The sequence below is a fragment of the Saccostrea cucullata genome, unplaced genomic scaffold (genome assembly GCF_032062105.1).
Source record: "Saccostrea cucullata isolate Sc308-1 unplaced genomic scaffold, CSIRO_AGI_Scuc_v1 ctg6, whole genome shotgun sequence".
Lineage (NCBI taxonomy): Eukaryota > Metazoa > Mollusca > Bivalvia > Ostreida > Ostreidae > Saccostrea > Saccostrea cuccullata.
In genome coordinates this window covers 741,432-758,657 of record NW_026938995.1, presented here as the reverse complement: position 1 = coordinate 758,657, position 17,226 = coordinate 741,432, and the positions used below count along the sequence as shown (strand labels likewise).

At 34.6% G+C, this 17,226-nt stretch overlaps 1 protein-coding gene across 5 annotated transcripts in view; it reads left to right on the top strand.

Annotated features, from left to right (window-relative positions):
• LOC134252009 (autism susceptibility gene 2 protein-like) overlaps nucleotides 1-16,988 on the top strand; it is a 38,910-nt gene extending 21,922 nt beyond the window's left edge. For 2 of the 5 annotated variants that reach the window (XM_062734420.1, XM_062734424.1), the window contains 11 exons: nucleotides 7,043-7,088; nucleotides 7,220-7,685; nucleotides 9,848-10,125; nucleotides 10,421-10,638; nucleotides 11,029-11,073; nucleotides 11,269-11,361; nucleotides 11,701-11,799; nucleotides 12,973-13,165; nucleotides 13,453-13,524; nucleotides 13,772-13,991; nucleotides 14,208-16,988. In XM_062734420.1, the coding sequence (XP_062590404.1) occupies nucleotides 7,043-7,088; nucleotides 7,220-7,685; nucleotides 9,848-10,125; nucleotides 10,421-10,638; nucleotides 11,029-11,073; nucleotides 11,269-11,361; nucleotides 11,701-11,799; nucleotides 12,973-13,165; nucleotides 13,453-13,524; nucleotides 13,772-13,991; nucleotides 14,208-15,108 (2,631 nt within the window). In that variant the 3' untranslated portion in view covers nucleotides 15,109-16,988. Of the gene's footprint in view, nucleotides 1-4,303; nucleotides 4,328-7,042; nucleotides 7,089-7,219; nucleotides 7,686-9,847; nucleotides 10,126-10,420; nucleotides 10,639-11,028; nucleotides 11,074-11,268; nucleotides 11,362-11,700; nucleotides 11,800-12,972; nucleotides 13,166-13,452; nucleotides 13,525-13,771; nucleotides 13,992-14,207 lie in introns of those variants that run through there. The other 3 variants (XM_062734425.1, XM_062734421.1, XM_062734423.1) reach the window with 3 other exon arrangements.
• The last annotated feature ends 238 nt before the right edge of the window (nucleotides 16,989-17,226 follow it).

Sequence of the window (17,226 nt, the reverse complement as noted above, 5' to 3'; positions counted from 1 at the left end):
TGAAATATCATTCAGAAATTATCACTGAAGTTGATTTTTTTAAAATAAGGTCAATTGTCAAGGTCAAGGGGTCAGAAGTCATAGCATGCTCGGAAATATCTTGTCACGAGTAATGCAAGTCAAATATGAAAGCCATATCTCTTCTCAATCAAAAGTTATAAGGAAAAATTAAGATTTTTGAAAGTAGGTCAAACTTCAAGGTCAAGGTCTCAGATGAAAAATTATAGTGTTTTTAGAAAGGTCTTCACAGGTAATACAAAAGTTTAATATGAAATCCCTGTCTCTTCTCATTCAAAAGTTATGTCCAATTTAAAGTAATGTTTACATTTTTTAAAAGTAGGTCAAACTTCAAGGTCACAGGGTCAAAAATCATAGTGTATTTAGAAAGGTCTTGTCATACATTATACATATATTACATGGCTTCGAGGGCAGCATACCAGAATATTTGCCCCAAGGTGATAGGAAAGCCCTGGAGTGTAATGTCGCACGATGCCGAAAGCAGAGGGCGACATAACACTCCAGGGCTTTCCTGTCACCGAGGGGCAAATATTCTGGTATTGCTGCCCGAGAATAAAGCCATGTAATATATGTTATATAACATTTTTAAACATTGAACCCAAAACGGTCATCCGACATCGAACATATTTATTGAACACTATGTACACATGTACGTTGAGTATAATTCCGAAATTTCCCGTCCTGTTTCATGGCAGAATGTTTTCAGTATGCTGACACTTTTGTTGATAACCTTTGTTACAAATTTCAGGAATTTTTCTCCTCAATTAAATTATCTAATTCCTCTGAATTCAAATGAACAAATCGCAGACGTTGGTGCGACTTTTTAATTTTCGCGGAATTGTTTACGTTTGCTTAGCAACTGCCTCTAAGAATTTCGAACCCGACATATTTAATATGCAGAATTATTGCACATGAGGGAACATAACTGTGTTTGGGAGGGCAACATAACTGTTTCCGGTGGAACATAACTGTATCCGGCGTGATTCGGCAGTTTTTCAGGGCATATGGATAAAAGTATTATATTTGTGATATAATTGGAAAACTTCTTCAAAAATGTTATATAATAAACTTGTATAATATGAAAGGCGTATCTCTTCTCATTCAAAAGTTATTTCCAATTCAAAGTAATGTTTAAATTTTTTAAAAGTAGGTCAAACTTCAAGGTCATGGGGTCAAAAATCATAGTGTATTTAGAAAGGTCTTGTCATACATAATAAACTTGTATAATATGAAAGGTGTATCTCTTCTCATTTAAAAGATATGACCAAGGTTAAAGTTTTTGTGACATACAGACAGACGAATGAAATTTAATGCCCCTTCACTATCACGAAAGCGGGGGACAAAAATAGGCTATCCAATAAAGAATAAGATCCATTACATGTATATGTATATGCTGAGTACAGCGTGTTAAAATAAACGAAAGCAAGAGAAACTCAATTAAATAATCTGAATGATCTACAGAAATTTTTGATTCATGCTTAGTATAATAATTTACAGTCAATCATCAATATTTTGAAATCGCTTGCACCAAGAAAAGCTATGAGATATCCCAAGATTTGAGATATTGAGGTATAGAAATATAGCGAAAAAATGTGTTCAGACTAAAAAGATCAATTTGATATACGGATGATATTTGACATATTGGTGTTCAAGATACTGAAATTCAGTTGTACTTGACAGTGTTTGAAAGTTTTTATGCCGTTTTTCATCCTTGATTGACAAAATGCTTTTCTCTGCAATAAAACCTAATTAATGATGCTTCTATCAGAAACCAAGTGCTTTAAAATCTGATATTTTCATACAGCTCTAATGATGATGTAACTGTGGAATCATTATGAGGAGGGTATCTATCACATTCTAGGCTGTAGGGATTTCTATTGTTGTGTTGTTTTATGAGTCATGTAATTTGTTAAATTCAAAAGATGGTTCATCTTTCATGTAATTTTTTTTTTTGTCATTCTAACTGGCAGGTACCCCAAGGAGGCTATATCAGTATTTTATTTCCTAGTGTAGACAAATTAAATTGGTAAATTTATTGTTAAAAGGAATATGATCCTGTCTGTTATCAAATTGGCAGAGTGAGGAAAGAGGGAATGTTTTTGCCCTGAAAAGGATAAAATGTGTGGTACAGTTGATTCCCTTGATGTAAACCTGTAGATGTAGATTTCTAGTTTTCCTTCAACCAACCACTGTTTCAGTATCCTTTTGGGTATTCAACTGAAATGGTAAAGGAAAGATGTAAATCTGCCATTAAGGTGAATTATTTATCCCACAGACACCATCAGACTGTAATACATTTTCTCTGTGTTCAGTGTGGGTATTAGAGGAATTAGTTTTTATCAGATGACTGATTCATGGTCAATTTGGGTCTCTTGTTTTCTTTTTTAATATCCTCGGGAGAGTCCCGGCTCACTTAATGGCCTCTTTTGTAGCCGTAGCTAGAACAACCCTCCAACCATCAGTATGCACCAACAAATGAATTTTCTCCTGGAAACTGCCTCCCCAGGGATCACTTGTAATTGTCAAAATAATTGTGTTACGGTAATTGAAATTCATTTTTCATTCTGTCTGAAAACATAAAGCATTGCATTAGTCTGAATGTTCCATAGATGGTGTGAAAGCAGAATAAAAGCAAATTTGATTTGCCTCGCAGTGTCTTATTTCCCCAGTGGCGTTTATTTGTCAGCACGGTATTGGAGGCAGTGGAATTGCTGCTACTTTTGATGGGTTACGTTAAATGATCTCTTAACTCTCTCACCTCCCTCTTGGTCCATCAAGATAAAAGTCCAACTCTCTCATTCTGCTTTTGGGGAGAAAAAAATATCGATTTTGAATTTTAAGATGGCTAAACTAATGTTTTTAAACCAAAAAGCCAATTAAGGAAAAGCCTTAGGATGTATTAATTAAATTAAGCTTTTTAATACTTTAAACAATATCTTGAAATTGACAAGTCATAGGGTTTGTATTAGTGAGAGATATGAATGTAATTTATACGAATATGAAGAGTGAATGAATTAATGAGGAAATTTTTTTTATAATGCAGTTAGTTGACCTTTATTAATGTTTGTTAAAATTTCATAACACTCCCACCAGCAAATACCGTCCTTCACTTTGATTTATCTCTGGAGAGTTTATGTTTTGTGCTCTCAGAAATACAATATACCTGTATTAAAGAGACCTTTTTAAAAAGTTTTTTATAATGTTGGATGAAAATAGATGTTATATGAAGAATAATACATTAAAATATAGTATGTCATTCTTGGCACTTGTGTCATAACACTAGCTCATTATGTCTGTCGTGGCTATTTTTTATAGTTTTGTCACAGATATGTTTAACATGGTCTTTGACCCAGTGTATGTTTGTTTGGAACCTTTTAGCAAGTTTTAATGGGAAATTGGCAAAAGGTCTGCCTGTCATTTTAGTTGTAAGTAAATATGGGCAGATTTTCAAACTAGCCCTCAAAAGGCACAGCTTACCTTTCATTAGCCTGCTTTAAATGTTTTTCCTGTCGGTAGTTATTTAAGGAGTATATTGTATTTACTGATATTGAACCATTGACACTCAAATCAACACTCATCTGTTTATCGGGTTAAGTCTGTGTGTTGGGCCAGATAAAAAAAAAAAGCTATGAATGATAAATCTAGAAAATATGTTTATGGACTTTAAAAATTTGACAGGGTAGAAATGGTGTTTGAAGTCTGTGTTAGAACTGAAGAATAGTTTATCCATATGGATCATAGTTCTTTTCAAAGACAGATCAAATACGAAATTTTCCCTAGAATTAATGATCCATGGCGCTGTTTTCACCCGGCTTTACGTGCTAAAAAGGATTTAATTAAGATCTCTCTGCTACAGACTTTTCGTATTTGTGACATTTTTTGTAGCGAACCTGAAATGTTATTCAACACAGCATTGTATAGACCTCTCTCTTTAAAATATTTAAGCCCTCTTAAATATTGGATTAGAGCTGTTTTTCGTTTGAAGTTAAATGTATTTGGAAATATTAACACAGTGTAAGCTTGTTATATTAGCATTGATAGCTTCTGATGTAGGACAGCTGCTCTTATGTACATGTAGCTTTTTTTTGTTGCGGAAAAATTGATGGTAGAAGTATATACATTTCATTGTGAATAATTTACATGGCGACACAGCTGTTGATATAGTTACATAAAGGGACATCCTTCACAAAGTGTGCAGGAAAAATAATTTGTATTGATTGTGCATGAGCTGTTATATTGAAAAATGTGTTGAACAAGGGATACATGGATTACGCATTAAGTGCCGTCTGCTCACCAATACACTTGAATGGTGAGTACTGTATGTTTTCCGTAAACGAGGCAAAAAAACTAATTGGGGAGCCTATAGAATGTCCAATATAGCAGGCATGATTACCACTAATTTCTGTTTAGCTATCATAAAATTGAGAATCGATTTCTTCTTTTCCAATCAGGTTATGTTTTTCGAGATACTAAAGAAAATTTAAGCCAGCGGATATCTCTTAGTCCCAGCAGGCAATTTCATTTAAGGATTTGCTCAAATAATGTAAGTGTATCGCGGGTCCCACACGGTGAAATGTGGCATCGCTCATTATCAGATGTTATTTCATGTTTTATTCTTACGTTTTAGATACCTACAAAGTCAAGGGATTCTTTCATTTCAAATTCCCCAGACACCTTTATTTGACTTATCGGAGCTTTTTATGCAATCTTTAAGGCCCCCATGATTACTATAGCAGAGCCTCGCTATTTTATGTTTTGATGTTGATCTAGGGTTTAGCTGAATGCAGGGGAGTATGAAAAATGCATTCATTTGAACTGTTAAAAAAACCCATTGGAATTATTCATCAATAATAGGGGAAAAAAGCAACACCAGCCAACAATTACTGAAGAAATCAATGTTGGGCTTTTATCTTTTGTTCCAAAAAGGGTAGCAAAGAGAGAAAAATATTCGACTGATTTGAGAAATACTGTGTTAGGTATGGATGAAATTCATTTGAGCGGTGCTCTTCTGCATCCCTGAGTTTGTACAGATATTGATCTGCCGAGCCAGGGCTGATGATCTATCACCAAGGATTTATGTAAATTTGTGCATTTATTCATACCATGTACAATTACATGCATGGAAGCAATTGCTGGATGTTTGTAGTGTATTAATAATAGCTCCACCAGATTAGCTTGTAATACCAAATATTATCATAGCAGATACTGTCAGCGGTGTACTGTTGGGTTGGCAGCAGTGTTAGTAGCTCTAGCGAGCATAGTACAGCGTTGATAGACTCTGACAGCTTCACAGGAGAGTACGTGTATCATGGAGTGGTTTTTTTTTAATGGGAATAAGTAAATTACCTCTTGGTGAGTAGGCTTGCTGCTATTTTGTTTAACCCTCATTAACCAGTGACAAATCTGAGCAGGAATTAGTGATAAAGCTCTTGTAATATTGTGTTTATTTTGCTCTCATTAGACGAATAGGCTTTACAACATCTTTGCAATTCTCTCCAAAGGTATGGACTGAGTATTAGACTAAACAACCTTCTCAAACACCGTACAATTAGAGGGCTGTGCAGGGGCTGATGGGACCATGTTTGTTCGGGGACCACCTCTCCTCGCTCACTCTTTTGTGTAACTCTTTAATCTTCAAGTATTTGATAGGTTTTAAGCAGTAAATACCATCCTCCATTATCCACTTATACAATATGAACAATACTTTTATTTGGTCATTGACAGAAATTTTCTGAGGATGGTTGAACTGGTTTTATTTTTAGATGAGTTATTTTCGTCTGTTGTCGAAGTCTTGTATCGTAGTCATCAGGGGAGATTTCGTGGATGGCCTTCGGATATTTAGACTAAGATGTCTGGATAAGAGAGAAAACTCAATTGTCAGTTTATATTATATACAATCATTGCGTATCCATATTAATATAATGTCTCTTCATAGCAAGTGGATGACTTGATGATCCGTGTTACTCCTGTGTATGATTTGCCTGGTACGAAGTGTATCACTTCAATGTTTTAAAGGGTCTCGTTAATATATCTTTGGTGAAAACTGTAAGATGAAACTGATGCACTTGATGTTACTGGTTTGTTAAAGATCTATTAAAGAGAGCTGAGAAGCTTTCAAGCATTATCATTAGAAGATTATTATATACATTATTACAAAGATTTATGTAATTGAAATGAGTTATAGGGGGGAAAAAGATTTTTTTATAGAAATAATACATCCTGTATTGTGATTAAATTTTGATCTTGGTGCCAGTAATTAAGTTGGTGTGGGATTAGATTGGTGGTGATTAGCAAACTTAGGGCTAGTAATTTCACTGATCTGAATCTAAGCCTGTATTTGAATTTTTGGTTGAGAAAAGGATATAATGCCCAACTAGAGACAAAATTAAACCTTGTTAATAGCTTTAAGAGTCTAGGATAAATTAAATAACTTAATGATTTCTTCAAGCTTTTACTAAGAGAACAGCATTAATGGATTACCAATATGACTTTCTAAAAAGGTCTCATTGAAAAGAGAAAACCACATTGAAGTAAGTGTATTATAAACCAAGACTTAGTAGTTTACAGATCTGGTGAAGCTGAGAATGTGCCATATCGGCCTGGACTTTGTTTTATACATGCTGTAGAGGTGATAGATTCTGTGCGAACTGACAGAATACTTGTGCTTTGCTGTTGGGCAGCACTTGAGTCCATTCAGCAGGCTTAGGATTTATGAAACATCTTGTCAGTTACTCCCTCTTTGTGTATATTATTTGTCTGTCATTGATAAACAATCACGGGGTGATTTTTTTTCATTGATTGCAATGCACCATGTAGCTACAAGATTATTAGTCTGTAGTTACTTCTTGCAAAAAGATGGTGAGCGTCATTTGTGTCTTTTCCATTATTATTTTTGGTCTATTTGTGATGTTGCTGCCATTCATGGAAGGAAGTTTTACTGAGACTATAGTTTGATTCCATTTACAAAGTTCATCTGGCTCTGAGAATTTTTATTTATATACATGTACTGTGTTTTTCATTTCAGGCATCTAATGCAAGTTCAGATTTATTTTCAACATTGAACCATAATCGTAAGTATAAAATTTTATTTTATTTTCACAATACATTTAGATTCTTGTCAAACGAAAAAATGTGTTGCTTGTCATATTATCTGTTGCCGAACATGATAGGTGAATGAACCTTTATTTTGTATGATTGACAGGAGAATGTCCCGCCCCTTCCACCACTTCCTGCAGCAGTCCCTGCTCTACACCAATCACATCCACTGCATCATCACAGACAGATAGTGGTATAACCACGGCAACTGTTACCACGACGACAGCAGCCAGCGCGTATACCACCGCTACAGAAACCAACCCTACCGCCTCTACGACCACCACCACCAGTTGTACTGTGGGAACCACCACAACCAACTCATCTGTGATAGCTAATGGACCTTTGATCACATCCAGAGAAAAACCAAGGTCACCCATCTCATCAAAACCAGTCGACTCGAGATCCCCTCATCTGAAGAAACCATTTCCAAGGGCCTCCAGTGACACACTTCTGCACAAGGACCAGCACAAGTTTTCTCCCTCCCCCATACGAACCCCTCGTAGGGAGGACCCCAGGAGTGACAAAGACTTTCCTTTGCCACCAAGTTTTGGATTTTCCAAGCCTTGGCATAGGTATAATCTATCACTGAGTTTTCTACTATCTTTTATTGGAGTATGATTCTTTAAAGAATGCCACATGGGGTAACATGTTTCTAATACATCTGTTTATCAGCTGCTGTGTATGAAGAATAGAATGTAAACTGAAAATTTTTAAATGTTAAATCTAAAAGAAGATATATTATTTAATAATTTTTTTGATAATAGTATCTTAAAAATACCAATAAATCTGAGAATCAATAATTTCCTAATTTACAACAATTTCTAGTCTTAGATAAGTTAAAAAATTTGAAAATCATTTTCATTTCCTTATCATCGATTCACAGGCACAATGAATTTAATTTTTCATTGTATTCAAGAGCTTTTTCTTAGAAAAGAAAAAAACGAACAAATGTCAAAAGAGAATCAGGCTGCCTAGAGTATTTGATAACATTACTCAGGTTTAAAGATGGATTATTAATCCACAGGGATTACTTGAAAATGAACATCACTTGAAATAGTGAAATGACATTTGTCATCAAAGTAAGCAATTTGATTTGAAGTCTACTTAAAGATGATGATCAAATGTCGAAGGAAGGGGTTCATAAAGGGAAATTCTCTTGCTTGTATGGATCTAAAACAAATCACTTGTCAAATAATTTGTCAGATATTGTCAGGAATTGAATACTTTTGAATTTTGTGCCAAGTGCTAAAAAAATGTTTTAACACTTTTTCATAGGCAACTGATCGGCAAAGCAAACAAATCACCAACACGGGGTTAAAGTCTGCGATAAGTTTGATTTACCTGTTCTGCTGAAACTTGATTTATTCTTTATTGTGAGATAAACTGGCTTGGATGGCTCTAATCCTTCCTTACAAATCTGCTTTTTAATGTCATCTTAAGCTTGTCAACAGCTGAAATGCACAGAGATAATACCTTATCGTGTTATAGTCGTGACTGTTTTTACATGTGTCGAATATGAGACTAAGCCTCTCTGGTATCACTTTTCATTATGCAAATTGATTTGTCGAAAAAACTTTCAGTTTGTCAAAAATAAAATGCAGATTATGAAATTGATGCTGTCTTAAACATTCACCTATAAACCTTGTTTTGCAAGAAATAAGATTAATTCTGAATCGGAACGAAAAGATATTAAATGGATGTCGTTAATCTTCATTATGGGCTGTAGGGATCAGAGAAATGGGTTTTACTCAGATATTTAAAACTCACCTGTTATGTAACCTGTTCATCTCCCCGTGCTGTTACTCGATGCTTTTACTGCCAAAGCCAACCTGTGCTGATCTGTATTTGTTGGCATGGAGTACAAGTGCATACTGATATGCTCGGATACAGATTTCTTTGGCAAAAAAAAAAGAAGAGAGTGATTTACAGACTGTCAGTAAAAGTAGTAATGAGATCTGATAATTACTAGAGGCCCAACTTCTCTCTGCTGACAAATGATAAGTCTCTCATTCACACAGAAACGTTATAAATTAGTTTAATGTCAGAATATGTGATAAAGAGAACAAAAATCCAGGAAAAAATGTAATTTGGCTTCAAATGTATATTTAATCCAATCCATAAAGCATGCATTATTGATTTTAAACATGCAGAACTTTCATCCGTCTTTATTAATAACATCTGGAATGTAGAGTAAATATAAAACTATTGTTATTATTCACTGGGGGGCCTGAAAAATTGATTTATGGTTATGCACAATGCAAGTAAAGTGTTCAAACATATTTTTACAATTTGTATATTTTTATTACAGAAACATTATTTATTTAAAGGAGTTTCTTGCTTCAAATGGCTTGAGAATTTATATGATTAAAGCAGATTTCAAAAAGTGTCTGTACTAATTGTAGGTCCCTCTTTATATTTTTTGTGTGCTCTCTCTTGATTCAAATCCTTTTTTTTTAAACCTCAGGTAAGGATACTTTTCTTATTTGTTCCAGAATTTTAACATCCCATCAACAACTTGTTAATTTTATTGACACCTTCAATTTCAATAAATTTGAAAATTCAGCATAGATGTTTTGAATTTCTTTTTTTTGGGGGGGGGGGGATTTTTTTGTAATACCTACTTACCAACCCAATATTTGTATCCTAAGTCAAGAGAGGACAAACAAATAGATGTATTTAAATAAAGCCTTATACTCATATTGTTGCAAATATACATGCTTTTTTTTTGTTTCAGTGGCAGTACCCCTCACCTCCACAACCCCTATCCCCCTGTGACTCACTCCCCGGGGATACCTCAGTTTGGTCTGCATTCCAGTGCCCCTGGTCACAGTTCCTCCTTCTCCAGCCTGCCCCCCAGCCCCCTCCACAATCTCCTCCCACCCCCAGGGCCTCAAAGTATGTTTGCAGCTCCCCTGCCTCCGGGGGCTGCCAATGGTTCTTTGACGTCACCACACACACTAGGAGGGGCCGGTCTGTCAGCACACGCTTCTCCAGAGTCCATGTCCCTGGCCAGTAAGTGATTTAAGCTCAGGCAATGAAGAGTGGCGAAACTTGTTTATTTCTTACACTTGTATCTCAAAATAAAGGGTTTTATATTTTTATACAGGACAGTAAGCTTTTTTATATAAGAGCTAGTATTCAACATTATTGATATATTTATTTTGCTTCATGCATGGCTAAAAACAAGTCAAAATAAAAACTGAACAATCACTTGAAATCAAAGCCAATACTATGAAAAGCTATATGTAAAGTAAGAAAGATGATAGTTTTAAATGAAATTTGATTAAAATAATTCTATTTGTTTTAGGTCAAGAAATTTTGCGAGAGGAACTGAATCGACGATTTTTGGCGGCCCAGGAGCGTACAAGTCTCCCTGTCATTGGCTCCACCCCGTACGGTCGAGCGGACATACACCAACATCAGCACATGCATCAACATCAACACCAGCATCAACACACACATCAACACATGTTTGCCCTGCCAGGTCTTACTGGGTCATTAGTCCCCTCCCCAGCCCCACATCTGGTAAGTTGCTGTAATCAGTGTAGAATGTAAGTGGTTAGATTAAGATGACAAGCCATCAAAGTCATGTGAGTGATGACAGGCCATCAAAATCATGTGACAAGATAAATAATACAAAGATAACAAATATACAGTGCAAGGTAACTTTAAAAATTCGGAGTTATTTATTTATACAGTAAAACTTTTCCTATTTGGACACCACTGGGCACTGATTCCTTAAAAATAAGCTGCAGAAAACAATTTATTAAAAGAGACAAAGTTTACATCAGTATATGCAAGATTTCAATTAACTTCTAGATTAGGCATGTTTTACTGTTTAACTTTGAATTACAAATATTTTCATTTAAATGTAGGTTAAAATAATGTATTTTAAAACTATCTATTTCTTTTCAGTATGACAAGGTCCCAAAACCATTTGAGTCATCATTTTATAGAGCTGTAAGTTGTTTTTAATATAGAATTGGTAGTGTTTTCTACATTTCTTTGGTTATTTTTATATTTAGATTTATTTTATTCAAATAGACTTTGAAGATGTGTTAAAAAAATTGCTGTTTAGATTTAGAGTCAGATTTGTTCCACCAAGTTAGGGACTTTTTGAATTATAATGTCAGTATTTTTGTTTGATTACTTCAGACTCCAGGCTTGCTGGGCTATCCCATGGTGCCACCTCTTGTTCATTCAGGAAGTTCCCTTAATTCCAGTTCATCGGGAGCTTTTCAACCAAAGGTATGCATATTTACTTGTTTTCCATAAAGAGTTAGATATTCAAGAGCCATAGAACTACCCATAGACATGTTTGTACTAATTAAAATCTAGATGATGCTTTGTTGTCTTGCATTAGATATACATGTAACTGGTAATCATTTCTTGATTTAAAGGTGTTGTTTAAAATTTAGTTTATGTCATCAATGGCTATAAATCAATTTTGGATAATAATTCACACACTTTATTTGATGGGTGAGGAGAAAAAAAAAATAACTCATTACTCAGTTGCTACACAGAAGTGACATAACTCTGTGAGAGCATTCAATAATGTATTCCTTGTGTTATGTGCTCCCATTGTAGAAAGTAGCTGGTGGCCTGTTACATCCCGGTCAGCTGATCCCAGCCCTGAGAGAGCAAGAGAAAGTCCCTCCTCCGGCCGCTTCTCTGCCCCACCACAAAGTTAGTGTAGCCACAGGCTCTATCCTCACCCTGCTTAGTGTTCTGTCTAATTGTTCTGTTTAAATAATCTCTGTCGTATATTGTAGTTGCATGCAGTAGTACTTGTTTCTAAGTGATTTCAGTTTTAGGGAAAGGGGGAGGGGTTCTCCTCAAGTGCTGTATTTTCTGTAAAATATAATATAGCTGTATCCAATACAAAAGCAGTCAAACAATCTTAAAATATTTTTTTCCTGAAAAGAAAAATAGAAATGCTCTCTCACGATTTAGTAAAAAAAAAAAAAAAAAAATTCACATTTCTTAGATTTGTGAATGACATGCATTTCTGTCCTGTACATGACATGCTATCTTGACAGAAGCTTCCATTATCTAGATAACTCAGTTTTCTTAAATGTTGTGAATTGTAACCTCTTTATAGACCTCTGTGTGTTGAAATGTCAGTATTTAAATGTAGTATTTTCTTCATTAATATAATATTTAATTGGACCAAACAGTACTTGCTTGCTGAATCTTATTTTGTTATAGAAATGAATTTTATTTTGAAAAAGTAATGCATTAGGGATGTACAGTGTATTTGGGAAATTACACATTATTCCATTTGATTAGATGGAATTTATATGTTACTTAATTTTAAAATCATCATATCTTGTCACTATAGAGCACTTTTAACAAAATTGTTTTGTCAAAAAGTATGTGAAGATTCTTAAAATAACTCTCCCTCGTCATTTCTCACATGGTCTTTAATTCTTATGTCATTCATTTAAAAATGCCTGGTACAGTTAGAAGAAAGTTCTGATGGGCAGAAAAACTTATTTTCAGCAAAGTTTTACTTTAAGCAGGGCAACTTTTTGAAAATATTAAAGTGAATCTGAAAACAGTGAAAAGCATTTGAAGATTGTGAATTCAGCTTGAAGTTTAAAATAATGTTGTTTAGGTATGAAAATTTTGAATATAATCAAAGCAGTAGATTGATGCCATGTAACCCATTACCAGTCTTTGAACACAGGACAGGAAACCCGCATCTTGTTACTAATAAAGTACCTTCAAATCATGGAAAGAATTCATGGTATTATCCACTGATTGAAACTACCAGTATGAAAGAAAGTTTAGGGTAAACTACAATACATGTAGTTGATTGTAGAAGTTGTGTGTACATGTAATTTACTGTCTTTTCAGAAAAGTGGTAAGTGGTGCACCATGCATGTTCAGATAGCCTGGAAGATTCACCGGCACCAGCAGGAGAGTTCTGAAGTCTCCAAAGGAGGGGAGGGTAAGAGTCTGGACCCCCTCCAGTCGGGGCGTAACCTGTCCAGTAGTAGTCTCCACCGACCCACCGATCTGTCCACACCGTCCTCACTCCTAGGTAAAGGTCTGTTACAGTAGAAATGTTTATGTTGATTTACGTACCTTTCAGGTACAGATCCATTAAAAAAGAATTGTATATCTTGATTTCTGTTTGAAATAATATATGTTGGATTCTTCATTATTTTTGTTAATGGAAAGCATATCTAAATGTGTCAGTAGCTGTTATATATAAATATGTATATATTTACATGTACATACCGGTACTTAATAAAACATGATGAATCTCACCATCATATGAAGTTTAAAAATAAAAATTGATTTTGTTGTTTAATTGTTTTGACATACTTGTAGGTATGAGTTCATTCCCTAGGCCCTCACCTTATCCATTCTCCAGCCATGAAGGTTTTGGTGGATTAGGGAGAGGTAATGAAGAGTTGTCCTTTATTTCTCTCTCTTCAATGTATTTCTGTATTACAACTTCTTGTCAGTTTTTGATTAACAATAATTGTACATCAGTTTATGTATGTAAGGTAACTACAGTCCAACTGGGAATAATTATCTCATGGTTATTGCTCTTTATTTAACATTAATGTTAACATTATGTTTTTTGACATAAATATAAACATGTAGACATGTATATGAATCTATAACTTTGGTTTCAATGTTATAGGTGGAAGTCCATTTGGTACCCCAGGTAGGGAAATACCAAAGATTCCAGGTATAGCTTCACCACAGGAGTGGAGTCGCCTGCATAGATCCTCCCCTTTGTTTTCTGGATCACATTGGTCAAAACCAGATGAGAGGGAAAGGGAGATAGAGAAGGAAAAGGAAAGAGAGAAAGAAAGAGAAGTGGTGCTAGGACTGGACAGACGAAGGGAAGAGAGGGAAAGGTATTAAAAAAAAATACATTTCTGAATTATTTTTATGCTAACGCTTACAAAGAATTGTGTATTCCTGTAATGCTAACGCTTACAAAGAATTGTGTATTCCTGTAAAGTATGAAAAAAAAGAAATCACAGATGCTTTTCTTTTTAACTAAATTAAAGAATTTGTAAATAAAATATTAACAAATCAGTTGCTTTCAGAATAAAATATTTGTATTTCAGAGAAAGGAGGTCAAGTGATAGAGAACGACGTGGAAGTGTTGATTTAGAACAGTCTAAGGACAGACCATTTATTGGAGGAGACGTGCGACATCCTCACACAGTCTCCTCCCATTCCAGGTCAAGGTCAAGGTCACCACTTGTGGGAGGCAGAGTGGGCTCTGCCAAATCTGATTCTAGTTACAATCGTGATGATAAAGACATCATTAAAGTGAAAGAAGAAAAAGTGGATGAACCTGAGGTCTCTGTGATGGACAGAGAGAAGTTCAGGCCCGATTATTTACATGGTGCATCTAACTTAATGGACCGATCAAGGCTCCTAGGTGGGCCTTCTCAATTCCCTTTTGGTGCAGATAGGATTCCCCCTCCCCAGAGTTTATGGGGATCCCAGGAGAAGAGTTTAATGGACTTCAGTTATCACAGTCTCCAGATCCAGAGAGAAATGGAGCAGGAACGGGAACGGATGCTGCGGAGACTGCAGCCGCCCGCCGTGGGTCTGTACGACCCGGACCGAGTCCGCAAAGACGAGATTTTACTCCAAGAGGAGAGACTGAGGCGAGAGTACTTCGATCGCTTACCACAGTTTGAAAGGGAACGATTTGAAAGAGAAAAGTTAGCTTTAGAATCCAGCAGGCTAGGCCATTCTAGACATTTTGATCCACTGAGAGCGAGTGGTCATTTTCCAAGAACTATGAGTCCTCTTGTGAATCACAGTGGGCTGAAAGTAGGGTCCCCTGCTTTACTGCAAGGACCTCCCCCTCCCCTTATCCCCTCCTCCTCAACCCCCACCAATAGAAGTCATTCAAATTCCCCCGCTATGTCTAAACTTAAACTACCGAGCAATCCAGATCTTGACAAGAGGGACTCTTATTCCAGTTCTAACTTAGACGGGCATGGAAGGTAGCAGATGTGTGATTGATAGATCTGATTTTATTTTCTTATCGTAAACAGAGGTCAATCAACTTATTTTTTTTTCAAATCAAAGTTTGTCTGCCAATAATTATTTTTATCATGTTATTCACGTTGACATTCCTTTCCCTTTTTTATGGGGGAGGGGGTTGCTATAAATTATAAGACACATCTTTTTAAGATGAGATAGTGTCAATTTGGGAAAAACATTTACTTTTTTATGGAATATCTGGACTGAAATTGGCTTAAATGTATCTGATTGAAATACTTAAACAAGAATGAGGATAAAATTATGAATCAGTTTTTACTTGGAAAATTAAAAAAAGTATAGGAAACTTTTCTCTCCTCATAATCAATCCATTATATTTTGGCAAATAGACAATTGGCTTATTCAATAAGAAAATTAATAGGTAGTGTGTGAAGTTAGAGCAGACTAGATCAGGTGAGCTTTGTGGTCCTGTGGTCTCCTCTCATTTTATCCCAGTGTATGGCAGCTGTACATGACAAACACTAGTTTTTCCTAAAGATCTCTTATATTACTCAAATTGTAAAGTGGACTTGTTTGTGGACCGACAGTCTTGAAGTTACAAATTTATACCGTTCTTATGTGAAATTTTGTACTTAGTTTAATATTCATATTTATGTTAAGTGCATGTGGGTTTCTGTAAGTTGAAATTGATTTCATGAAATGTAATAATTTTAAAATGTTACAAGTAACAAAAGTTCTTTGTACAATTCATGTACTGTCTCTATCATTGTAAATTTTGCAATTTAGTCCAGGGAATAAGAAAAGTTTTTAAAAATTAGAGCTTGTTTAATAAATTGCACAGTGTGGTATTACACACATAATTTGTCAGTGAGGGAAAGTCTTTTTCTGTGTTTTTAATATATGTATACAAAACAATCTTATAGCAAAGCTTAATGCAATATTTCATACAAACCACATTTTTATACCAATAGCATCCAATGCAATACTTATTTTTCTCCTTGCAACATAGTTGCCAGATGTTTTCAACATTTTATGTACAGATATATATATATGTGTAATGTACAGGTCATGATTTTTAAAAATAATATTAGATATAGAACTTTTTTCATTCAAATTTGGAGTACAAATGTACCAGTATTACAAATGTACAATAAAATGTGCTTTTAAGAAAGTTCCAAGGACAGATAATTTTCCTTATGTTATAAACCTTATTTGTCATATCCATTAACTTAACAATTTACTTTGAAGCCACAAGGAATGAAAAATTACTGTAAGTGTCACTTCATTGCAGACATGTTTGCTATAAGCATTTTTTAAAGTTTTACATAAATGAACTTTAAATTGGCCCAAATATTTCACAAAGCAACAGATGACTTATCCATCTAAAAGATGTTGTATGTCAATCTATTCTGGAAGTGTCAAAATTTTCATTAAGTGCAAAGGTCACTGTATAAAACAAGCTATGTCAAGCTTGCTGGTCAAGCTTCTTTAAGGAAGGAATTTGAATCCTATGTTGATTTAAGGTTTGCTCTCAGCAAATAAAGAAACACACACATATAGACTTATTTATACATCAATACCATTCATGGTAGACTTTTTTCCCCAATAGAATCAGGGTTATTTATAGTTTCAACTTTGATGCAAATTAATATATAAGATATCAAAACAAAGAAGTTATTTTAATATATTGTTAGGTGTCATGGAACAAAGTTGTGCTTACTCTGAGAAATACAAAATGGTGGATCATTCAAATTTCTGTGTAAATATAGAGAACTGATATTACTTTTATTGGTGTTTGCATATACACAATTATATGTCAATATATAATCACAAACATGTTCAGTTTTTACAAACTGAAACCAAAAATAAAATGTGAAAAATGAAAATATGTTGTGATCTCTTTTCTTTCTCATTTCAATTGCATTATTATTGTTGTTCATATATACTAGTACTCTACGCAGACAGTGTACATTTATTTTATAATGATTGAATAGTTTGTAATAGTTATATCTTAAAATGCAGAAATATGTCCATCGGACATGAATGCCCTGCCGAGGATATATTAGTAATGCAACATGAAAAATTGTATGAAATTTGATCAGAATATCTTGAAAAGTTGAATTG